The following is a 26,782-nucleotide window of genomic DNA, read 5'->3' as shown; positions in this document are numbered from 1 at the left end:
ACTGATAAGCTAGTACTTATAAACTCTCAGGATTACCATGACTTGGATGACTGAGAATCTACATTGACATATTTAAAAAATATTCTAAAATCAAGATCAAAATTTTTGGAAAACAAGAACCATATAAGAAAATGTGTAGTTCTGGTTTGGTTCCTCTGAAATTAACTGTCAGTCTGGGACATTCTTTGCCTCTGGCAGAGGGATATGTGTGTATGTGTATTTTTAAGTAGATTTGGATAAGGAGAGGTTTGCTGTATTTTGTGTGACTTCTCCTTTAGTATGATTAAAAATGAAAAATCACAGTAATAGCTGCTCCTTAATTGATCTATTATATAAATGTATAAATGTTACTTCATGGAATAAAACTATACCTATGACAATCTTCTGCTGTAATAATTCAATTATAAAAGGCTCAATAACAATAAAATTCAACTGAAAAAAAGAGTAATAATTAATAATTAATCTGATCTCTTTATTTCTTGCTTTTTTTTTTAAATTATCTTATTATTCTATCAGTTTTGCAAATTCTATATAAAACATATTCTTATGAATAATTTTCTGCTGGGCTCTAAAAGCCTTCCACACATTAAACATAAGTGTAAATATTCTTTATATGAAAATACTGATTTCTTTTTTGCGTCTACATGGAGCTTCGGGACAGAAATATAAAAATATAACACTGGATATGACTTAGATCATTACCTGATCAAACTGTTGACACATTGCACTGGATAAGCATCAGATTGCAATATTTAAGACTCAATATGTATAAAACTATACATAAATGATAGAATCTGTTTCCCTTCATATATTTGCAGATTAATGTCTATGCAGAGCTGAATGTTGGGTTTGCAAAGTTCCCAGAGCTCCGGGCTTCAGGGTCATCATTCTCAGCGAAGTCTTCAGGGTCGAGATCTGCCTCAAACATTCGCTGCAACAATGCATCCACTGTCCTATATCCTGACACGGAACACAAACACATTCATAATCGATATAGTGATCAATAAGCGCTGACATTTTTTTTGTTTCTATTCAAACAAATATTCTATTCCTGTTATTACAAGGGTAAAATTTATGTCTCAAATATATTTGATGACAATCCAGCACACAGTTAAGAAAATTAAACGATCAACCCTCCAGTCTTTTTTCTGTAAATTTTATGGATCATTTAAATTCTTTCAAAATAATTCATATTTCTCCTCTTTCTTATGTCTTGCAAAATCATCTTGCCATTTATTTTACTGCCACCTGACTTGTGTTAACTTACTTTTTGAAGCAATTCTAAACATCAGGGCTGGTAAGTTTGGTTTTGCCGACTGGCCAGTTCCCAAGTCATTGTCAATCGTTTCCATGGCATTCACCAAGTTTTCATCCAACTTCTCCCTGGTCAACAAAGAAACAATGATGATTATCAAAAATATTAGTTTGATAAGGTCTGGACTTGCTTCATAAGAGCCTGTGGACCATTCATGACATCACATAATGAAGCAAAACTAGGAAAACTTACCAAATAAATTACTATATAACAACATGAAAGTGAACCATAATAAAAAAAAAAAAAAAAAAAAAAAAACATTTCTGTCTTCCTTCTATGTAGATTAATACAAAATAACAAGCACAACAATATACTAAATTAACATAAATGCCTACACAGCTATCACAAGGAATGCATCCACAATAGAGAGTAAAACTGCTTTTCTAAATGTGACCAATTCTGGCCATAAATAGATGTTCAAATAATAGCCTGGATCAATGGACATGATATCTACCATTTCTGTATGTTAATTGATGATGTGTTGTTATTCAAACGCTGAAAAATTCATTTTGGACTTGTATACCATTCACTTTCAATGATTTTCCAAATCTTTCATCAGTATGGAGATTGCCTAGCTGTAAGCAGGTTTTACAGTATCTTATTAAAAAAGAGGTGCATTCAAAGATGTTCTGATTTTAAAAAGTCAAGAGTCATGATCTAAGCTTTAGAAAACACTGAGCAGTGATCTAAAGTAGGCAAGTTTTAAAGAATGTTTAAGAACACACCACAGCATTAAACGATGGCCAATAGTGGTTCTAATCCATTTACAGCGTGATATCTGTATGTGGTGCAATTACTGTTTAAACTCAGTATACGTGTATGGATTGTGTCATTGATTGTCATGTTAACTTACTTTTCCACAGCGAGCTCCAGTTCCTCGATCTTCTTCTCCAGAGATGTCTGCAGATCACTTTTATCCACAGAGTACTCCACAAAGAACGCCTCAAGGACAAACGCCACAAAAATACTGAGGGAGAAGACATAAATAAAACAAGAGAGGTTGACAGGGCACATCAGGCACAGGCATTAATTAGTTATTGATGGAAAAAAGGCATACTTCAAGGTATGCTGGTCTGTGAACACCAATGCACCTTATTTCCACCCATAGACAAAGAATAGGTGTTGAACACACTCGAGAGTTTTCCTAAATGTAAATAAATCAACACTGAAAGCTTGCTAAATAAGCAATTAGCATGTCCCATTCACACTGTAGCCTAACTGTCAAACTATCAGCTAAACTATCAGCTAATATTTTTTAGATTTTAAGACGTGTAACTGCACGCACAGATTGGATGGAATAAGACTAAAACACGGGCTACATTTTTTTTTAAGCCATTTTGGGCCAAATTAGCCCAGACTACATTTGGAGAGTTTTTTTGTGACTAATGATAAGGAAGAGGATAGACAGGGGAGATGTAATTATTCTTACTTACTTTATGATGATGATGACTACCACAATGTGAAAGAGGATGAAAAAGATCCTGGCTGACACGTGGGTGACCTTGACAAAACCGCTGCTGAGCAGTTAAGTTGTGTTAAGGAATTACAGAAGGTGTAAAAATAAAATAAAAGGGTCACCGTGGGATCAAAGAAATGATTCTTGAGTTATGACAAAATAGTGAAAAGTATTTTGCCAAAATTTTGGTGACTGAGAGCAGTCACAAGTTATTAAACCCAGATAAAAACAGCAGTACTATCACCAGAAATGCATGTTCATGTAAAGGATATCATGCCACTGGTTTACCACAGTGAGCTCCACCAGTAGAATAAAGGAGGACACCACGTTGTTGAAGTTGTTCTTGCAGTAGTTGAGTTGTGCGAAGGCTGTACCTTTCAGCACAGGGTTACCACAGTAAGCCTTTGCCGGGTCAGTAGCATCCTCGTAAAACTTCACTTTATACTTAAAGAGCTCCATTCCCACCATGGCGAAGATGTAGTACACAACCTGAGGAGGAGGACAGTAGCAGGATGCAAACTCTAGTTTTAATCTCTGGTAGAACGGTGGCTCTATGAAAGGCAGCATTTGCAGACCAATCGATCCAACTCTTTGGCTTTAATTGAAATGAGTTGCCTTGAAAAACTGCTTATTCCATGCTCCCATCACCTTGTGCTGCTCACCTTGTGAAGAATTTGAATTAGCCTCTTATTTTAGACCAAATATTAGCAGAACAAATGACATTCCTGCAGCTCATGCAGAACGTTGCTTTTATAGATAGAAATTGTTACAATCATAAATGACTAAACTAAGATGCTGAACATAGCAAACATTATATGTCTGCATGTGGAGTTTTCTAGCGTACTGATTTTAGTATCCAATTGCATTTATTTCTGTGTCATATACATTTGAAGAGCTACTAGAAAGATAGTGGTAGTTGTTATTATACCACAGTTCTACCCGGAGGATTTTCAAGGTGAAATTGAAACACTTTTAGAAATATGACAATTTGTTTTAATAAGTCCACTGTGAGCTACTTACAAGGATGAGCTGTCCAAATGTGAGGATCGCTGGTCCAATCCTGATCAGGGTGTTGACGATTGTACGAAATCTAACACAATATAATCAAGACAGATGAATAAGTGGGAAGTGGGGACGCAGGACAAGGAGTCTACATGTCGGTGTAGGTCTCATGAAGGTATATATATATATAAAGTGATAAGGCAGAGGCGAAAATTGTTCCTCCAAATTTTCCTCTAAAGCATCTGATATTTTCTATGTTTAGCAATTACTATGTAAAGTATGTACCGAGAGCAATATGGCCTACAACCATGTTTGAAGCAGGCACATACAGTACCAACCACTCAGAGCCCTGTACCGTGGAGAGTATCAAACAGTGCAGATGCAGTCAAACCTTTCAATACTGTCCACCACCCGAATAAGTCTGAGGACCCGCAGGATGAAGACGATGTCCAGGATCTGTCGGCTAGTGTATTCCCCCGCTACATCATGACAGGAATAATCATTTAGTAAGACAGACAGTCTACTGTATTTGAGCAAAATTTCACTGAGACACAATGAAGCAGCTACCAACAATTACTTTCAATCACTGACTCATAGAAATAGATACATTTTTTTTTATAAAAAAAGAAGAAAACAAAAAAAGAGTCTATTGTAATGTCATCACATCTGTCAAAAACACAGGGGATATGGATATCAAGTAAATCACAATACTCTCATAAATCAATCGAACTAATATTTCATAGCAACTAAATTTAGTTGTTTTAGCTTTTTGGTTTCCCAGTTTAATCTTAACATTGAAGCCGAGCTGCCTTTTCATAGAAAACAAACAATGCTTACATGACTTCAAGGAGGAATTTACGACTGTGGCAACAAGAGCAGAGATGACAATGATGGTGTCAAACCTGGACAAAGTCAGCATACATTAGAAAATATCAATCTTAAGTTAAATGTAGAAATACTTTTTAGCTGCGAGGATGCCAAAAGCAAATCCATCATCATCTACCGTGTTTGTGTTCACATGATGTGTCAGTCTTTCATCAATATGTTTAGCTACAGAAACATGGAACAGATGAATGAAGAGAACTGGATGCTGCCAGTTTTTCCAAGAGGCAGTCTGTGTTTTCACAACCAAAACTGGCAAAGAAACTAAAAATCTCTGGCTGCACAGACATTTAAAATGTATGAATGATTGCGAAAATAATCAAATAAATAAATAAATAAATAAATAAATAAATAAATAATTTAACGTGGGTGTATAATTTGTGGAAACAAATGATACTATTGCCCATGTAGAGGCAAACCCAGCAGTTTGTGCGCAGGGTTAGCAGTTTTTATCCCATCAGTTTTCATGACTTTGTCCAGAATCCAGTTCTGATAATTCATCTGTTAAGCATGCAAACAAAATATAAAGCAAACTCTTTTTTGGCAGGGGTCATCACAGCTACATGGCTCAACAGCAGGGGATACACAACTGCAAAACAGCAAAATTGCTAATGAAAACCAAGAAACATACACAAACAGCTCCAACAAGGGTCCCTGTTTAATAAACTCAGTAGCCACTTTTTGAGATGTACCAATACAATGCAATCCAGCCTAACACGCAAAAATTACACTTTTGTGATGTATATAATGCATATTAGAAAAACTCAATTGGAATTAAAATGCCATGTGAGAGCACCTCATTCAGAAGAGACTGATCTAATTTGAGAAGGGGGACATAAGTCCTTTGATAATTCTATCAGTAAGAAAATAGAACCATATAAAGGAAGCTTATCTGATCTTTGGATTTAACATATTCTTTCAACACGTTTGCACGTTGACCAAAAGGCCAACATGAGGCAACGTAATGAGGTTCTGGGAAGAACAGTTAGATTCTGAGTTACTGCTTTGAGGGATGTTCACACACATCTTATCTGATCACTTTATTTAGAGTCCATGTAAAAACATAGATAGATAGAGAGATTTTTATTTTTGAACATGTATAAAAAAGAAAATGTATGTAACTAATTGTACATACAAAAGGAAGAAAAAGAGAAATAAAAAAAAAATAAAATCACATAAAGTGCTAATACATAACAAAACACCGCACGTTGTTCGTAAAAAGAATGGGAAGAAGTACAATACTTTTTTAGTTTCCCACCCCTTTTTAACTACTCTTCAGTTTGTAAATATCCAAACTACAATACACCTATAGAAATATATGTCATATATACACTTCCTAAATATCTGAATAAATATATAATCACAAAAATAAATATATATATAACCATCACCATAAATAAATATATACCATATACTAATTAAATTACAATATAACAATTAACCCTATTCTATTCATATATTTATCCCTCATCGTCCTCTGTTAACATACTTCCTCTTCCATGTACTTGTTTAAAAATATTTTTTGTACCTTTTTTTATTTTTTTAATAAAACAGAATTCTATTTGCACTTTGTTTTATTTCTGTCTCCAGACTGTTCCACAAAGTCGCCCCACAGCTCGATATGCACATGCTTTTCATATTTGTTCGGACCTTTGGTTTTTTTAAATTTAGGTCTCCCCTTAGATTATACCCCCCCCCCCCCCCTCCCCTCATCACTAAACATTCCTTGTATGTTTTTTGGCAATAGATTATTTCTCGCTTTGTACATTAATTGTACCGTTCTGAATTCGACCAGATCAACAAATTTCAACATATGTGACTTTATGAATAGTGGGTTTGTGTGGTCTCTGTGTCCCGTTTGGTTCATGGTCCTTATTGCTCTTTTCTGTATTGTGCATATCGGCTGCAGAGTGGTTTTGTAGGTGTTTCCCCAGACTTCGACATAGTAAGTCAGATATGGCAAAAATAATTAGTAATAGTAATTTCAGACCTAATATTGACCTCTGCGGTACCCCGTATTTAATATTCATGAAATCAGATTTATAGTCCCCTATTTGCACAAACTGTTGCCTGTTTCTTAGATAGCTCGAGAGCTTAGGTTGTAATCTCCTAATAATTTCAGTTGAATTGGAGAAATACATTTAACCACAGCAGCTTCGTTGTTACAAGCCATTTTCACATGTACTGCAGACAGAGCCCTTTGTATAAAGTTCAGGTAATGCCTGATTGAGCTTGTGTGTGAAAAAAAGAACTTAGATATCCAGTAAATTCAGAGATAGCAAGTGTGCTAATGACAATTCTTCCACGCTTTGAAGGGTGAAGAGAGAAGCACCAATTATCACAAGGTTGCCACTGAAAATGTCAAATTGGAGAGATGATTAGATTGTAGTGATGGTGACCAGTAATGGCTCACACATAAATCATGGAACCAAACAGTGCGCATGTAGTTGTAAAAACATGTCTGACAATATAGTCTCTGGTGTTTTCCTATAGGTGTAAAAGGGCAAATGCACAAAACAACAAACAGAACCAAAGATCAAAAAACACAACATGACCAGTCTCAAGGCAAGAACTTAAAATGGAGGCATTTGTATAGTCAGGCTCTTGTATAGATTGCATTAAATGGAACAATGTGCTAATTGAAGTGGCCAACAAGTGTAAGAAGTCTGAAAGAAAAAGATTCCATCATCAACGAGAATCAAAAGTGATAGTTTCTAAATGTTTTGGTCTAATAATTAGTCATTTAATCTTTGGATTTTCTGTTTATGGCTTTCCTTAAAACAACCTGTAGTTTTCCCTCTTAGACTGAAAAAAAAAATAAAAAATAAGCTTTAAACTAAGAAGCTGTTTTACATCCCAAAAACTGAAGAAAGAAAGAATGAGAAAGAAAGAGAAAGAAAGATAGACAAAAAAAGAAGCAATAAATATAACTGCTGCCTCAAGCAACAAAGAGCTGGTCTAAGCGCTTCCTGGTATATCACTGAAAATGAAAGAAGCAGCTGATAATAAGAACAGAAAAATTATAACATACCTCATACTTATAATCTGGGATGCAGACAAGCTGTGTGAATGGATGTGACACAGCTGATTGATTTTAAATTTGTGAAGTACACATTTTTCAATTCATTATTAAACAAGAGACCCACATAAGTGCATAAAAATATGTACCGCGTTCCTCCTTTGCCCATTCTCTAACTCTCGATTAAGCTGAATGAAATTCATCCATCCATCCATTTTCTGTACCCACTTAATCCAATTCAGTCCATGAGTCAGTGTACAATGTGGACAAATTGTCAAATTGGGCCACACAGAAACAAACAAGGCAGACAACCATGCACACTCACACCTAGGTAGGGATGGGAATTGATAAGATTTTTACGATTCCAATTCCTTTTTCGATTCTGCTAAACAATTCGGTTCCCTTATCGATTCTCATTTGGAGAAAAAGGACAACAAACCGGTCGATTAGCATCAACTTTGTTTAGTTTAGAAGTAACACGAGTCATGACCTTACAAACCCAACAACGGTGAGGTGCACATTGGTCTATCATGGCCTGGGTAATTTAACTCTTCCCTGCTCTGGTGAAAGGAGAAGCTGGAGGTAGAGGTGAACTGGGGGTAGTACCACCAGCCTCTGGCTCTGAGCCAGTCAGGCTCTGTCTCTCATGATTTCATCTAAATGTAATGCCTGAGAAGGCATTCATTTAACCTTAACCGTTACTAACAGCAGGTTTTACAATGAGGCAAATGGTGCTAACATGATAGGCAGTGTTTGTTAGTTAGTTACCTGCAGTGTTAGCCGAGGACATGCTAACGTTGCTGGGTTCAGATTCACCAACGTTAGTCTGGAGCAGATCGAAAACGTGACATTCATTCATAGTTATTGCATGTTGGTAGTATTTCCTCCCTTTGGTGAAATATTCACTTTGCAAGTTGCCCTGTTGTCGTCTTTTTTAGGGATGTGTAATCAAACTTTCGAGCGTTTGTACCGCTTGGGCGCCATGTTTACTGTTGACTGCTGGCTGCGCTGGACTCGCCACGCAACGTTGCGTGGTGACGTCATTCGCGCCCACTGGAATCGATAAGGGAATCGTTTGCAAAATCGCCAAACGATTCCAAGGAATTGAAACACAGGGAACCGGTTCTCAACAAGAACCAGTTTTCGATTCCCATCCCTACTCCTAGGGTCAATTTAGAATGTTTTGGATGGTGGGAGGAAGCCAGAGTACCCAAAGAGAACCCACTTGCGTGGGGAAACCCCAACTACCGCACCACTGTACAGCCCTTGATGAAATTCAGAATAGTAAAGATGAAAAAAAAAATGAAAAAAGTGCCGATCACATACCACCAGCTGTCACCTTGTTGGGAGAAATATATGTAAGATGTGTGACAGTCTAGCTAGAATTAGCTTATTTTGTCACGAACTGTACATACTTGATAGGAAACATTTATAGATGTCATTTCATCAATGTCAATAAAGCAGTCTGATTCTTTGGTTATTTAAGACAAAAAAAAAAAAAAAGTTAAATTCCACAAAGTATGACATGAGTAAAGATGATGTACATGGGCTCTTCCTCACCAGTTCCAGAAGTTGTGTTTAGAGAAGAATGCCCTGGGTTCAAACACGTAGAGCTTAAACAAGATTTCCAGCAGATAGAGAGCCAGAAAAACCCATTCTGAGTTAGAGATCATTGGATTCTCCTCGTCCAGACCGATAAACACAGCATTCACCAGGATGATCAAGTCATAAGCCATCACAAAACCCCTAAAAAAAGAATGAAAAAAATAAATAAACTCATAGCGCATTTCTGTCTGTAACCAGTAAAGTCAAAACAAAGCACCCAATTTCTAAAAATGTTCTTTATTTTCGTCTTTAGCCTTTGCTCTCTCTTTGCTGCTGAAAACACCAAACACATTGCTGCCCAATATTTATGGATTAACAACACTGTGCGTCTCACCGGTGTTGGACGACTCTGCAGAGGAGGCGGCTAGGAGCTGACTGGTAGACAGTGGGACATAAACTGTGAAGTGGATGTGGTCTTGACTTGATCGTGATTACTTCTATGTTCAGGAGGTCCGCCAGCTGGACAAATGCCACCTTGCCTGACCATCATCCACCAAAAAAAAGATAAAACACAGTAAAAAACATTTTTTAATTAGCAAGGTATCTAACGAAATTTTAGAGTATTTCAAATCATTCTAATGGACAATTCTAGATTGAAGATTCAAAGTTTTATTTGTCACATGCATTGTTATACACGGTACAACATGCAGTGAAATGACCTTTGACCGCCGTCCACAAAATACAAACTATGAAATACAAATTATAAACTAGGTAGCCAAGTAACATTAATGGAAAGTTAAAGTAAAATTAAAAATTCCTAAATTAGAATAGTAGAATATCAAATAAAATATATAAGCAAGATTAAAATACAAAATAAGATTAAAAATATATACATATAGAATAAAATGGAGTGCAAAATAAAGTAAAGTAAAGTAAATATATGTATGTGCACAGGTTAAAGTCCGAGGTATGTGCAAAAAAAATGCAAAAAAATGCAGTCCGGTTGTGTGTGTGAGTGAGGTGGTGGACTAGTCTCTGTCCTCATGCTTCAGTAAACTACATGCTTCAGTAAGCATGTTTTCATTGCATTACTGTTAGTCAGACCGCAATTGAACTTTCTTTCTTTTTCCGGATGCACCTGTTGTGAGTGCAGTTATCCACAAAGGAGGCCAAAAGCAGTGCTGCTGAACATGATATTTCCATCAAATGCAATGTTTGTGTAACCTCTCACAGCTTGTCTTTTGTAAATATAAACTTTATCTCAATAGAATAGAAATAGAAAAATACTTTATTCATCCCCCAATGGGGGAAATTCAAAAGAACAGGAAAGAACTTTATCAATAATGATAAAAAACAAAAACAATTCATGTCCTGTAAGATGAGCACTGTATTGGTTTATTTTCTTCATCTGCTGACCAAAGTTTCTGAATGTTTCACAAGTTTGAGTAGTACAGAGTGATAAAGCAATTTGACTTCCCCTAAGTACAAGATAAGTGTGAAAGTAGTGAATAAGTAGATCTGTAGGTATCTGACAAAAAGCCTCATCTTTCAGGATGAGAGTTAACTAAAGCGACTTCAACGACGTTCTTGATTTGAATGAAATGACCAACAGCGCAGATGCAATTTAAACACCCGCAAAGCGTGAAGACATTCTGGTCACCAGAGGTCCGAACAATCAAAGTTGAAAACAAACATCTTATGCAGGTCCAACACATTATTTTTGCCCTCATTTATCAAACTTGCGTAAGACGAAAAACATGCGTAGGTCGTGTGTACGTTCTTTTCTGCGCAAAGGTTGGCATTTATCAAATCCATCGTGAACGCAGGAAAGATGAAATCGCCACGACAGGTCTGAAGCCGTGTACGCACTTTTCCATTTTGACTTGCGGTGACTGCAATAGCATACATAAACAGCAGCGTCACTAGTGCGTGCCTCATGAGTTGCAACAAATCCCTAGGTTAAAATGACAGACTTATCACTTCAAAGAAGGCCCATGTTTTATTTGACTTCAACATAAATATAAACATAAACGCAAATTAAATAAATAAAAAAATGAAACAAGTACAATTCCGTAATTGGAAGAGTGATGGCTCATTATTCAACCGCCTATTTAAGAGGTGATTATAGCGGCGCGGTAATGGCGAAACGATGGCAGATCTGGCTTTGGTAGAGGACCTGAATGCGCGCATCAGGCGCGAGAGACTGTTCTGGGACCGGCAGGATTTCTTTCGGGAAAATCTGGAGTTTATCACATTTTATTGACCATCACAGTAGGGGAAAACTCGTCCGGTCTGCGATTTACATCGGGACAGCCGTCCCAGCTGTCAACAGCGTTGACAGCGTTTCTTTGCCGCCTTTCGTCTTTCCATGTCGCAAATTCTAGAGGTGCAGCCTTTTGTAGAAGGCGTGGTTAGGATCATTACGATGGATTTCAGCCGCCGGATTTATCAACAGCCGCTCGGTCTTACGATGGGATTGGTGTGGTACGCATGTTCTGTAAATCTCACTTGAGCCTCTGCGTACGACGAGTTCTCCGCTCATATCAACGATGCTTTCTACGACGGCTTGATAAATGAGGGCCCCTGTGTTTTGGTTAATAAGTACAGTACAAACTAAAATGAACAAGCTGAGGTGAGGTCTTTTGTCCTACTGAGAAGAGGCATCAGGACAGATGTATCTCTCAGCTGGCTTGTCAACAGCTCATTACATCCCTGGAGCAGCAGGAGAAGGTGCCTGGGGTGAGTAAGGTCTGGGGAGCTCTGCTAAAACTGTTAGATGGATATAATGTAAGGCTTCATTTACACTGCCAGTCTTAATGCCCAGATCTGATTTTTTGCCTCAATCCGATTTTTTTTTTAACGTGTGGTTACACGTACTTTAATAATGCGACTCATATCTGATTCACGCGATTACACTTGCCTATCACCTGAAACATCGCGCATGCCTACTTAAGTGTTTACCAAACTCTGCTGCTGAGGCAAAGGGACGACGTTGACATAGGTGTGATGCTAGTTTTGCGGTACATGAGAAGTTTGCCCAACATTGGCAGGATTTTAGGGCAGAGAAGGAGGAAAAGGGCCATCTTGAAAGACTGATTTATTACGATAGGTGCCTTTAATTTTGGTTTGTATCTCCTCCTCTCCCCAAAGACCGAGAAGACAGGTCACTTCCTCAACTGTCCACTGCGCCTCGTTGGTTTTGACCTCCTCCGACATGTTCCTTGTATGTTTATGCGTCTCACATTCGCTAGCTTACCACGTGCGACAAAAAATCTAAATCGTCGCATATTTAATGACGTGTGGAACGCAATGTGTAAGAATATCCGATCTGCCTGTTTACACGGCGGTCGCATTGTCACATATCCGATTCGTATCTGATAAATTTCCACATATGAAGGAGGCCTGTATCCGATCTCAAAATATCCGAATGCATGCGTCCTTGTCGTACTTACATGGTCAAAAAACATATCCGATCTGTGTCACATGAGAGCAAAAAAAAATCGGAATTGGGTAACATTTAAATGTAGCCTAAGAAATTACCTGTACATCCAAGTCACATATCTGCCTCACACATTTAAAGTTTGATTTCAGGTTTTTTTTCTCACCGATACTTAAGTTTGCTGCTGCTTTTGCTTGGAACAAATTAGTCAAGTGGCTCAAAATTTTTTTTATTAATTTTTTTAGGTTTTGTGAGAAGTTTGTGTAACCTCTCACAGCTTGTCAATTAGGATTACAATGAATTGAACTCCAATTGGCTTGAATTGGACTATATTATTTAAGTGCCTTAAAATGACATTTGTTGTAATTTGGCGCTATATAAATAAAATGAATTGAATTTAATTGTCTTTTGTAAATGTAAACTTTATCTCAATAATGATAAAAAACAAAAAAAAATTCATGTGCTATAAAATAAGCACTGTATTGGTTTATTTTCTGCATCTGCTGACCAAAGTTTCTGAATGTTTCACAAGTTTGAGCAGTACAGAATGATAAAGCAATTTGACTTCCCCTAAGTGCAAGATAAGTGTGAAAGTAGTGAATAAGTAGATCTGTAGGTATCTGAAAAAAGCCTCATCTTTCAGGGTGAGAGTTAACTAAAGCGACTTCAACGACATTCTTGATTTGAGTGAAATGACCAACAGCGCAGAAATTACCTTTACATCCAAGTTACATATCTGCCCCTAACACATTTAAAGTTTGATTTCAGTTTGTTTTCTTACCAATACTGAAGTTTGCTGCTGCTATTGCTTGGAACTTGCTTCAAAAGTAGCAGATTCTTAAAGAACTGATGATAATTTAATTCTACTTGACATAAAGGGGGGCACAAAAAAGATGTTTTGATCTGTATTGCCACAAAGTGCACATTAAAATGGATGACCTTTGACAAATGTTTTGAAACTTTTTTTTCAAGATCCATTCATCTATTTTCTATCTATGCTTCATCCAATTCAGGGTCGCTGGGGGTGGCGGGCTTGAGCCAATATCAGCTGCCATCGGGCAAGTGGTAGGATACACACCGATTGACAGTTAATCACAGGGCCAATACAAGGAAAATAAAAACAACCAGAAAAACAACCATGCACACTCATATTTGCCCCTTCAGTCAATCCCCAATTAAGGTAAAATGAAGCCGGGGAGAACCCACACCGGCACAGGGAGAACATGCAATTTCCAGACAGAAAGTTGAAATTTGCACCAGTATCCTCTTTGCTGAGGCGACAGTGTCCACCACCACAACACTGTGCAGCCGCTCAATAAATCCAATTTTTGGATCAAATTAATTTAACAACCTAAATCCAGAAGACATATCGAAGCAAAAACTCAAAATTCTTGGTTTGTGTCAACCCACCGATGAAGCCTTGGGTCTTGTCATCGCAGACGCTCCACAGAAGCTCTCTGTGAGCGTTATTCATGCTCGGCTGGACCTGCCGAACAAGCTGGTTCCAGGTGGCCTGTGTCACCACAGGCTGGCCGCCCTCTTCTTTGTGCTCCTGCAAAACGGCGAATGCTCGCACCATCTTGTGCCGTTTGGCCCTCACCAGCTGCCGTATCTCCTCCTGTCCAAAAGAGTGAAAGAGGGTTCAAGTCTACTTTCTCACAATCAGCACTGACGTTACATTTGAAAATATCTATTGTAAAATTTTTGCTGTTGATTGATTAGAAAACCAACAAAACTGGAGAAAATTTAAATATTCAGGTAATAAGACAGGAGCTTTTCTCTCGTTCCTTTTTTTTTTTTTTATTCATTATTAATTTTTTCTTGGGATGACTTTAAAGTGCATCTGTACAGCTATGACATGCTGTTCCCCATTTAAGCAAATGTGCCCAACATAATGTTTGCATTGGTGAAAAAATAGAAAAGATTTCCAGAATTAAAAAAAAAAAAAAAAAAAAAAAGGTTCAGATTCCATTTTTAACTTTAAAAATCTAAATACATTAAGTGTTTTTAATAAAAAGTATAAAAAATTTGATGTTTAATATCAGAGCCCTTTTCTAAAGGTGTGTTTAGCAACTCACCACAGCAGCTACAGAAAGTCAGGGGTTATATTGCTGTGTTCCTCACACTGAACCCTTCAGTTGAGAACATGGTTATATGATATATAAACAAATTATTACTATCTGAAAAACATCAAGCAAACCAGGCAGAGTGGTATACCAGTGCAAAACTACTGGTCCTGTAAAAAAAAAAAAAAAACTTTTGTAGTGTAGAAAAAGAGAGTTTTCGCTCAGCCAGGCCGATGTACCTTCAAGTATTTCTTGTAATTGTTGTAAACGACAGCCAAGAAAACGGACATGAAGATGTACGTGTTGATGAGGATGTACAAGATGAAGAATATGGCGAAAACAAAGCTGGCGTTGTATGCAGGCATCCTGCCAATGAGAAGCAGATAATAAAACATAAAGGCTTCAGATACAATGAGAAACAGAGACAGAGAGAAAATGCTTCCTGAGAAGTCACTTCCTTCTTCTTTTCTGTGCAGCTCAGATAGTTCCCTTTCTGCTCAAGGGGCAAAACTGTTGATGTGGTTTGAGGACAATAAAATATTGTTGTCTAACTTATGACATAAATGCAATTTCTATACACAAGAGACACAATGCTGTTCAATGTAACGTGCACACATTAAATATTCAACATAAATTTACAGAACTTCAGTGAGGACACCCGCTCCAAGACCACTGACAGAAAAGTGTTCCCATGGATCCTATACTGTACACGTGCATACATTTGAAATGTGTAATACAAAATGCATTTCCTTAGTTGAAAGTCCGTACAAAAAATGTAAAAAAGGAAAAGCATTTAAAATATTTCTGAATGCACCCACAGCTGTACATTTTCTGCAGGCTTTAAAATTAAGAGAATATAATATTTTATGTTCCTGTAAACTGAAAACAGAAGTGTCATAGTTATTTCTATGTTAATTGTTTTCTTTTCTTTTCATGCTTAACATTTGATTAGAATTTTTTTTGTATACAGTAGACTGTATATTATCTCATATGTGTTTTGCATCTCGGTGTGCTTTATGGAGGAATTGAGTGACATTTTTTGCTTACACATTTCAAGATAATTACTAATGTATAAAATATGAAAAGTGTATACAAAGTAAATACTTCTGCCAACCTAAAGTATGTTTAAAAAAAACTTTCTCTGGGCATCGATAAAACCCCTAAAGACTCATCTCCATCCAGGCATTTGATATAAAGAAAAACTGTGCCAATCTTTCCAGTGTGTCTTCCCTCAATTATTTGCAGTAGAAGTAGCTCAGGAGATATAATGGTCATCTAACCATTGGATGATCAGCAGTTTGATCCCTAATCCCTATCTACAAGACACTGAGCAACAATTTTCACGTTTACATTTTTATGTAAAGCACTTTGAATTGTTTGTACATGAAATGTGCTATATAAATAAATTTGATTTGATTTGATTTAATGACCTGATGCACCTAAATTATTCATTGTACCAGTCTGTATGGTTGGAATAAGTGCTGAAAGTACAACTGATATATAGTTTCACTCCATTTAACATATTTTAAACTCTGCCATCTATCAACAAATACTTTGATGAACTGCTGTAAAGAATGCTGGATTTAGAATACTTTCAGTTTCTGTGAAGACACATTTGGTACAGCTCAAAAATACAGAGTAAGTACAATGTTTCCTTACATGACATCAGGGCTGTTTGCCGTGGTGACAAGGACATACAGGTCAAAGACAATGTCCAGGTAGTCTGTGAAGTATGGAGCTCCATCTATGGTCTTCAGATCTCTGCAGAGAAAACAAATTGAGAACTACAAATAATACTCGACCTTAAAAATGTCCCAAAAAATATTACCAGGAAAAAAGTTATTATGGTTCTATCAAAAGAGAGACATGATTTCAATGAGAAAAAAAAATCAAAAAGCTTGATAACATCTTTGCCAAGTTTCACAATTCGCTTCCTGAATTTTTATGATGTTATACACTTTTCAATCTTTAATCAAATTAAGAAATAATTAAGGATTAAACGAGGCAAAAACACACAAATTTAGAGCTATGGTGCACAAGTTGTAGTCAAGCCTAGTTTTATCATGTGCACATCATATTAAACATAGGATCGTGGGGAGTTTTAAATCATTAACATTTGAGTGCAGTATAACTAATAACAAACTTACCACATTTTTATGAATCAAAACCAAGTTGCTTACTTGGACAAAACTCTTGATCGTGTTGATTTAATTCCATAAGAACAACTTATCCTAGGCAGACTGTTATTAGGAATGCCATATTCTCTGGACATGTCTTTTTTGCTAAACTATCACTGTCATATTATTATGATTAGCTGCCTACTAAATAACGACCTGTCCAGGGTGTAACTCAGGATAACTTGATAGCTCTTTATAACTTGTGTTATTTTATTTATTGTGTTTTTAATGTGTTGTTAAGTGTCCTTGAATGTTAAGAAAGGCACTTTTTAACCTTGTAGCACCCACAGTTGCAGATATGCAACAAGCTTTTTATTTATTTACATTCTATTTTTATTTACATTACATTATTTGATTTTTTAAATTTACATACATTATTTACATTCATGTGTAATATTTTTTTACATTACATTTTATGTGCCGACAGTTGTCACAGCAATCATTTTCTCGGCTCAGTGAATTACACTCTGCTTTGCGGTGGTCTGTTCTAGTTCGTTCTGGTCTCATTTGGTGTGGTCTGCTTTGTCCACCTTTCACAGCGGTAGTGGGAGGTCAGGTCTCCAAATTGTATTATTACAAAATTAAATCAGGAAAGCCCACAGTTGCAAATATGCAACATTGCCTAAAATGATCAAAAATAGCCCAATTCCAAAAATTCCGAAAATACTGGTTTATTCCCACCCAAAAAAGATGCAAGAAGAGCCAAAATGATTTTTTTCAATGATTATTTATATGCTTGGGTGCTACAAGGTTAAAAAAAATAAAAATTATTATTATCATTAGTATTATTAAAAGTCAAGATGTCTGGAAGGCAGAGATCAGTCAAAGGCTTCCAAAAAAATAACTATTTGCATTTCCAGAGTACAGTTTAGAGGTTACCGGTTACTTATGGTAATAAGTCTCACCGTTTGCCCAGCAGCTTGAGGGCCATGAGGGAGAAGATGAGGACGCTGAACATGAAGAGCAGGAAGACATAGAAGATCTGAGGCAAAGCATTCCGGATGCTTCTGAACGCTCTGCGGAGCTGAACACAAACAAACAAAAAAACACACACGAGCAAAGTTTATGCTCATCCTCTCAGGGGACACAAAACACTCAGTCCTCATCCACACAGACAGAAACTAATGATGCAATCAGGCGCCATCAGCTCATTAACTGAAACATTTCAATATTTAGGAGCAGGAAGTTTCCCTCAAACAGTTTTTTTCCCTCAAAGATTGACGTAAACTGACCATCATCCATGGATAGGAGAACAACATGTTCATTGCACACACGCTTACATGATAAAATTCTTCCTTCTGAGGAAAAAAATGCTTCATGTAGAAATCCGACTAAATTTGAATTCCTCGTCTTACTGTTAAGTATAAATGTTAACGGAAAACATGGGATTTTAGAATAATATTTTCTGCAATCTAAAGCGATCAAGTGTGAGGCGTAATCAGAAACATTTTGACCCAGAAAATCAGCAACCACTGAACAGCTGCAATGTGACACAATAGGGCAAATAAAAATGCTTTTTTTTTACGTGCTCAATTTATTTATTGATATTCTGTAAAGCCCTTTTTTATGCTGCCCACAGACATCGATACCTTGCTGGAAGCGGTTAAAGTTGATGCACCTGGATTTGGGACAGCCTCCACAGACGAATACACCTTTCTAAACAGGGATGCCATTTCTCTCCGTTTGCTCAACAGAGAGCATGCTCTGTTCTGCTGTTAGTCTGTACTTTATCAGTATGAACAAGCAAAGGCTAACAATGGCAGCAAAATGAGGGTGTCCACCTTGTCGTGTTATAGCATGTGAAAAAGTTTTTTGTTTTTTTTAAAGTCAGGTTATGTCTACTTATGAGCAGTCTGTTTTTACCTGCAATAGACAATGGTCAAAGTGCTCTCTCTTTCTCCATCTCTCTCTCACACTCCATCAGTTCGGAAAAGCAACAAGGTGTAAAAATCAAAAATATTCACTGATATTTTTGACGATTTTAAGTTGTTTTAAATGGCAAAATATGAAGTAATCTGGTGGCTCCACTTTGCATAGCTGCTAGCTTGGTTGCCCCTTCAAAATTCCTCCTTGCTGCTGTCTACTTTGCTTAGTCAAGACACTTATAAAGCGAAGGATCTCTGCAGCAATAGATTTTTTTGTATATGTCTAGCTTTTTATGGTCTCTCAAACTTGGATGTTGATTTCAGTGATATCTCCAAGACTTACAAAAATCTATTTCCACATGCAAGGGTTGAATATTAAGATGATTTTGGATAATCTGGATGGAACATTTGAATTTGACAGTCATTCCTATTTATCTGAGCCAGAGTATACAAAGACCCTGGAAATTAAAAAGGGAGGATGGTGGAAGAGAAAATAGCAACTGCCAGAAGGTCATTTACCCTCTTATAACATATTGCTGCTGTTTAGCTGTTGCAAGTCATGTCATTCTCAAAGAAAGCAAAGATTTCTATGCTTATCAACACTTCATATGGGAATTCAAGGGAAATTAAAGCCCAGGTGGGCAAATTCTGGGATATGCTGTGAATATGATCTCTTTTGGAAATTAAAAATTCTGGAAAACATAGAAAAACAATGCATGCATGTACCAACTTCCGCTTTAGATTTAAGACTCAGGGACCATTGCGTTTATATATATAAAAAAAAATAAATAAAAAAAAACAATAAGTAATTCTAGGACAAAGTTTTATTCAATCCTTTTGGCCAATTCCAACTCATATTTGTTGTCAAAAATGCAATGCATTGTTAAACTAATAAACTGTACCATTTTCTATGAAAGTGGCACTACAGAAAAAAAAAAAAAAACTTTAGTCATTTAAAATATAAAGAAAAGTAAATGGATAAGACAAGTTCCTAACTTTGTCACCATAATAGTCTCGACGAAATTTCAAAATGTGGCTCAATGATCACTGACTGTGGGTTTAAGCAGATCCTTACCTGCCGCCCTTCTGTGACGTTGACCAACAGGAGCGGGCGCAGTACTCTGGACCAACGAACACTGTAACAGTTTGCAGCTTTCAGCGCTCCATAGATGATCATATCAATCAGAGTGAGCTGGTCGACACACACAGAAAGAAATATTTACTGCAATATTTTAAACATTTAATGGGTTATATAAGAAAATACAAACTACTATATTGTTAGTCTTTTGACAGGCTTGCTTGCAATTGATCGGTTATAATCTCATCACAGAAGAACAGTATAAGAATAATAAATATTGCTTTTTCGATTAAGATAGAGGACGACTGGCAATTAATCCGGCAGAGTAAAGATTATCAAACTATTGTAGCTCAGGGTATATAAGACGTAAGTGTGTGTGAAACTATTGACTTGTACATACTACCACCAGCAACAGCAAACAGAAGTCACGATAGAAAAAGGTCATTAACATGAAAGAGAACAAAGGCTAGCAGCCTTGGTGTAATGCACATCTACATTTAACCCACTGAGACCACATTCTAGGGCCACTCTTCGTCTCAATATGCAAATAACTGAGTGAATCAAATTATAACAATTCAGAATAATTATTTTTCATTTTCACATACCACACTGCCACTACTACTATAAGTATTATTAAATACATACGTACAGTATACATACAGCATTCCCTGTATCATATCGTTAAAAGAAAACCACACCTTTTAGTATTTATATTAGAACCTGATAAATTACCACAGTTAAACAGGCATGTGCCAACTTTGTGACAATTCTTCGACTATTCAATCTTAGGACTTACACATTTCAAAATAATGGCCCCTCTCAGCCCCAATCCCATAAAAACACATTACCGTGACCAACAACACAAAGTAAGACCAACTTAAAAAACAGTTGTTTTAACAATAAAAGGAAGAATTATTGCTGTAATCTAAGTGTTAAGCTGCAGTATTTCCTATTGTTTTGTGTGATAGGGAACCTCAGAGTCACTGAGTCACCAGGAAGCTTTTCTGCTTTCAAGGTGCTGACGCGGCAGTATCTCTTGCTAAAGGTTGCTTCACAACAACAGGCCCAAAGTCATCTCAGCAAATTCCGGCACTGCAGCTCACAGACAGGAACTCTGCTCAGCACACTGCTACTATTTCAGCTTTGACACAAAAACAAGGAACTCCTCTGAGCGCACCAACTGTTAACAGGATACATAATCCCAAACTCTAAGATTCATTGACATGAACATGTCAGCTGTAATTGTTTCCTTAACAGTTTTCCCACAAGCAACTGGATCATTTTTGGAAAATCTATCCAAAATAAAACGGCAAACAAATTTACACCCAGGATTTTTTTTTCTTTGCAGTACTATGAGCTAGCATTGGGACACATTTTTGAATAATTGGACATTAACCTCACCATTTCCAACTTCCCCAATAGGTCTAAAATACGAGTGTAAAATACAAATCCATAGAAACACTCCCATCCTGTTAGATCCTGATTTAATATAATGTTATGAAACAAATTCAGAAGCCTTTTGAAATGCTTTAGATATAGAAGATACAGATGAGGTATTCCCACCACTCTGAAAATGTAGACAAGATCATCCTACTGCACTGTTGAAGCAGATAAACCCCTCATACCAAGAGGATAACGATGATGCAGATATTTTTCGGGTCCTTCCAGAACTTGTCTCGAGGAATCACCTTGGCGTAGTGAAAAAGTCGAAAGGTGAAGAGGAGCAGACAGAGCAGCTCCACCAGCATGGTGGCCTGGAAACAACACAGTTGAAATGACATTCACAAATGCAGCTGTTACATCATGCACTCACCGACTCTCTCAGACAGTAACCTCTGGTTAATATCAAACTTCAGACCAGGTGTGAAAATGTCATAAAAATAATAATTTAGATGTTCTTTTGATGAATGCTTCACCCCAACAGTGAAGCGGGCATTTGCTGGCATGCTTTGAATCCAGTTTATTGGTCACTGCAATTGAATACAAAGTTGTTCTGAGTGATCACCTTCATCGCACATTGAAACTTTTGCATCCTGATGACTTTTCTGTGAGGTAGTGCACTCAACCATTATTATCAAACTAACAAATTAGAAAATATAAATTGGAAGATTGGAGGTCCACCTCTCCAGTAAATCCGTATTTAAGCACACCGACACTGTTCTGATGGCTTAAAACGACACGATGTTTTCTTTTCCTTTAAAAATGGTCATAAAGATGCAGCTCTCCTAGGTTGCATTTGCAATATGAGCATGACATGAACACTTTTAATTATGGAAACTTGGTATTGCAATTGCTTCAATATGAAATTATTACATAGCATTAATGCCCCAGTTCAACAAGGGAAATGAATCCAAGAACATAAAGTTCAGATAATACCATGTAAACAGCAGAGAGCAAATGTTTACAGATACAAAGCTAAAAAAAAACTTCAGGGAAATTCTCAGTCTGCTCTCGGGATTTTTTCTTTATAGCTACAAATATCAGTGAGATTCTGAATGCTATCTTAATATTTACTCACAGAACCAATTCATTTCAGTTTAACTGGAGTTGTGCTACAGTGTCATGTACACTTGTTTTATTTTGCTGTATGAAACACTTTAATGAGAAACATAGTCTTGCTCTTCATACCAGTTGTCCAGGTAACTAGATAACAGCAATATACTTTTTTTTTTTGCATTTAAAGATTCTGCTCATGTCCCCTTTCCACAGTTGGAGATTTGATGGAGAGCAAAGTTTCCACCCCATGTCACTACTGAGCAGACTGACCTAACAAGCTGAGATATTTTGACTTCATCCTGTTTGTCATATTTAAGTTAGCATTTACTAGGGGTGTGCAAAATAATCGTCATGACGATGCATCGCAAGTCTAATTTTCGTGATCTACTGCATCGATTCTTGACGCCAAGTATCGATTTTTTAGGGGGCTTTTTATGCCCTTAATGATAGGACACATGCAATTGATGCATTTTGCTGCAAGGGATGTTTGCAATATTTATTTTTTTATAAAGCCTATGCACTTTTTTTTTCTGTACTGATCATCCCTATTTTGTTATTTTAAGTTTTATAAATCCTATGCACTTTTTGTGATGAGTGTGTCCAGTAATAGTAATATTTGTTTTAATGGCAATACCTCCAAAAGTTGTTTCAATAAATACAGTTATGAATTGATTTGCTTTGAGTTATGTATGAATTGAAGACACTATCCAGATCATACACAGCCAGTCAGCTTCTGGTAATGGCTGTATTTTTTTTTTAAAGTATGTTCAGTGAAAATATCGCAATGCATTGTGATAGTATCGCATTATGGCATGTGAATCGTGATTCGAATCGTGACTTCTTTGCCAATACCCACCCCTAGCATTTACAATAGTTTTCTATAGTTTTTCAGCAGTTTTCAATTAAACAATTTTAAGTCACAGCTCTCACTGTATTGCACAGCAGAAGAACCATGAAACCAGGATAATTAAAGCGTAGGATCTTTTTTAATGCTGTAATAATTGCTGGAGGAATGTGCACTTTTTTCTGTTTTTCCTCTCATGCCTGCACTGCAGGCGCAGAGGACAACTATAATTCATCAAACTCCCTTAACAAGATGTGTTCTAAGATGCTATCTCGGAGCAGGCTCTCCCAGAATGAGTGAAACCATCTGTGATGCAACACTGCAAAGCCATCGTACCCATACGGGCAGAGGGAAGAAAGCCGGCTCCTCAAAGATGGCCAGAGATAGATCGACCAAGATGAAGAAGTAAAGGACCACCTTAAGGAACCAGTGATTGTAGAGCAGATACAATCTGTAAACACACACAAACACACAGTTGTGCTGTCAGGACCTAAGAGGATGTTACAGTAACTTCATTCTTGACCTGAAGACTTTTCCTAATTAATAACTTTTAACTTGTCTTTAAACCAATTAATCATCTTTAAAATCCTTTTTTTTTTAAAATACACAATGATGATTGTCAGATGTCATAAAATTAATTAAAATTAAAATTATACATTTTAATTAATTTAAAAAAATACTAAATATTATTTTAAATAATAATAAATAATATTAATTATTATTTAAGATTAAAATCACTCTACAATTTTTTTGTAAAATGAGCAAGCACAGCAGGCAAAAGTAAATAGTGAATATAATTGGTGTGACTTTAGCATGTCAGAATTGAAAATAATATTAATAATAATAATCATGATAAAATAAAAAACACAATTCAGTCTGAGACGTGCAAACTGCAGCTTTAAAAAAACCCCTCATGAACGTAAGGAAAAAGATTTCCTCTTTATGGGTTTACTGACATATGCAACCAGAAGGCAACATATCAGACATAGAGTAGACAATCATGGTAAGAAAGTTATATAAAGTAAACATCCTGTATGAATATGGACCCTTAGATGTTCTTCTGAAAGTCTCACCTGACAGCCTGAGGGGACGTATCAAAGAAGATATTTCTGTTGTACTGGGCGTCTGACACATAAATGGAAGCCAGATCAAAATCCTGAAACACATAGGCCATTCATTAAATATTTTTTCTTTCCAACTTTCCTTTCAAAAGCCAGATTCAAACATTGATTATATGATGGGTTTCTGGTGTGAAGTTACCCGTGCAGACAGCGCTTGCCTTGTCTAAGTGTTTCTGAGGTAGTCCTAATGAGAGCCACTTTCATCACAGTGTTTCAGCATTTTTTTTAATCAAACATAAAGACAATCATGAAGAAAATCAAATCTAAGCTGTCTATGTCTTGAATAATGACAAGCTTTTCTAAAAGCAACTGAATAGAACTATTTGCTGTTTACAAATAATTACTTGGCTTATTTGTCTACAACTACAGATTAGACAACATGAGACTGTATGTCACAGTAAAGGATAACTTAATAAAATTGGGTGAATTAGTCTGTTGAAGCTGATTTTTGTTTGTCTGTGAACCATTCATGTTTAGTTTTTAAGATTCCAAAACACTCAAAAACCTGAGAAGCTGCACACCGTGGTGAAGTTGGTTTGATATTGGATATTCGACAGATATTCACAGTGACTCCAAACCAATGCATAATAGTTCTCCTATGTAGTACCAACCACACACACCTTTTTTAAAGCCAATTGTATGCACATTCTATTTTATAGAGACCATTCCCTATAGGAAATAATGGCTTTTCCTTAAAAAAAAAACAAAAAAAACATGTAAAATAGAATGTGCATACAATTGGCTTTAAAAAAAGGTGTGCGTGGTTGGTGCTACATAAGAGAACTATTCTGCATTGGTTTGGAGTCACTAGGTCACATGGCTTGGGAGGTATTGGGGGAAAAAAGACACCTTATTTCCTTATTGTGAATATCTGTCGAATATCCAATATCAAACCAACTTCACCACGGTGCATGAAATATTGATTTTTCGAACAGAAGACGGCAGAAGCTTCTGATTGAGCGTCTCCATTCACTGTTCAAATGCTTTATGAGGCTAAAAGGGACAAGAGTCCATCCTGTTTACTGCCGTCATGTGGAAAGACGCGTCTGTTAACAGAAAACTGAAGGAAAAAAACAGCTGAGAACAGGGACATGGATCAGAAGGATCAGCTGTGTGTCTCTCTCACCTCTTTGGTTTTTGCAGGATTCCCTCCGTTTGGAAGTCCTTTTCCTGCAGACTCTTCAGGAATATGTTCAATGCTCTCCGGCTCTGGCATTTCGGCACGCTTTCAACACACAGCTCTTCCCCAAAAACCTTTCCCTGTAACTATGTAACTCTTCTAAAGTTTCCAAACTTTCATTCGCAGGCTTTGAGTTTCCGTCACTGGTCGAAAGGAGAAAAATCACCACCACGCTTCTTTTAAAGAAGTTCTTTAGTCTCACTTTTAGTTGAAAGTCACCACAGAGTGCCTGTTCCAGCGCCAGTGTGTCCACATCAGATGTTTCCGCTGCAAATAAAAAGCTTCAGAACAACATCCATCCCCACCTCGGGATGACTCTGAGCTGGTCCCAGCTGCTGCTGCTGTTAAAGCTGCTACCTTCAAGGGCTGGCGGAAATATAAAGGGTAAAACCCGGCTTGTGACGTGGTAACATGATTCTGAGGATCGTAAGTAAAAGATAACGATAATAAATAAACAGGGGACAGAGAGGAGGAATGGGTAAGTAAGAGAGGGAGGTTCATTTTTCTGTTGTTTTTTGTTGACTACATTCAGTGCCTATTTTGTAAAATATGTGATTTCCTGAGATTTTCTTGGAGAACCTGGAGGCAGCACAAAGCGTCATGTGACTTACAGCAGTATGACGGAAACGGAGAAAAGGGAGACAGTTTTTTAACACACATTCGTAGAACAGATCCCTCTATGGGGGACATTTTGGGTCAAATTGATCGAGATATATGTGAGTAAAAATGAATATAAATATGAACGAATTTATAAATGTATATATAATTAATATAAATGTAAAAATGTGACACACAAATAAATGTATACATGTATATAAATATACATACATTTGTAAATATATTTTCGAGATTTTAAAATAAATATGCTTAACTTTGTGTGTGCAGTCTGGCAGTCTGCATTTGTGGATTAATTTTTTGCTCTCGTGTCCATGGCGTAATTTAATTATTTAGCCAAGATCATGGTAAAGTGACAAACCTGGCTAAATAATTGAGTAAATAATTAAATAAGTAAATGAATGACTTCGCTTGTTTATGAAGAATACCCTGGACTAATAAGTTTAATACATTTTACCTTTCATTCTGCCTAGCCAAAGGGATTTAGGAAAAGTCGTAAATGATTAAACTGCTAGTCATACCCATCCAGTTGTTCCACTTGTCGACTCCACATTGATTGTCCAAAGCCTCTGTCTTGGACTGCTAGGCACTGCCATTGCCCTGTGCCTTGCACACTGCCATCTGGTGGATGCTCCGTGAATAGAGGGCTGCGCCGCTGTTCACATTCAAATCGGCATGCATT

The 26,782-nt window shown here is 36.8% G+C and overlaps 1 protein-coding gene across 1 annotated transcript; it reads right to left on the bottom strand.

The window, feature by feature from the left end:
- Positions 1-451: 451 nt before the first annotated feature.
- Positions 452-25,844, bottom strand: tpcn3 (two pore segment channel 3). The gene is made up of 19 exons (XM_075462543.1): positions 25,432-25,844; positions 24,258-24,340; positions 23,521-23,635; positions 21,470-21,598; positions 19,842-19,958; positions 17,807-17,925; positions 16,384-16,485; positions 14,964-15,090; positions 14,069-14,276; positions 9,614-9,758; positions 9,235-9,420; positions 4,611-4,675; positions 4,165-4,252; positions 3,792-3,861; positions 3,044-3,260; positions 2,749-2,839; positions 2,169-2,282; positions 1,268-1,383; positions 452-960 (listed from the first exon to the last, which is right to left on the bottom strand). Exons 1-19 carry the CDS (start codon positions 25,519-25,521, stop codon positions 827-829), a joined length of 2,316 nt encoding a protein of 771 aa, XP_075318658.1. The 5' UTR covers positions 25,522-25,844; the 3' UTR covers positions 452-826.
- Positions 25,845-26,782: the final 938 nt, after the last annotated feature.

Source organism: Odontesthes bonariensis, chromosome 4 (assembly GCF_027942865.1).
Source record: "Odontesthes bonariensis isolate fOdoBon6 chromosome 4, fOdoBon6.hap1, whole genome shotgun sequence".
Taxonomy (NCBI): domain Eukaryota; kingdom Metazoa; phylum Chordata; class Actinopteri; order Atheriniformes; family Atherinopsidae; genus Odontesthes; species Odontesthes bonariensis.
Note: the sequence above shows the minus strand (reverse complement) of the source record. Positions and strands in the feature narration are given on the sequence as shown.

Excerpts from the sequence above, each read along its gene's own strand:
- tpcn3 (XM_075462543.1), bottom strand. The coding sequence starts at position 25,521 with ATGCCAGAGCCGGAGAGCATTGAACATATTCCTGAAGAGTCTGCAGGA. Across the intron at positions 19,959-21,469 it reads GCATCATCGTTATCCTCTTG|CTCACTCTGATTGATATGAT; the intron begins GTATGAGGGGTT and ends TGTGTCGACCAG. Across the intron at positions 15,091-16,383 it reads GCAAACAGCCCTGATGTCAT|GATGCCTGCATACAACGCCA; the intron begins GTAAGGAAACAT and ends TCTCATTGGCAG.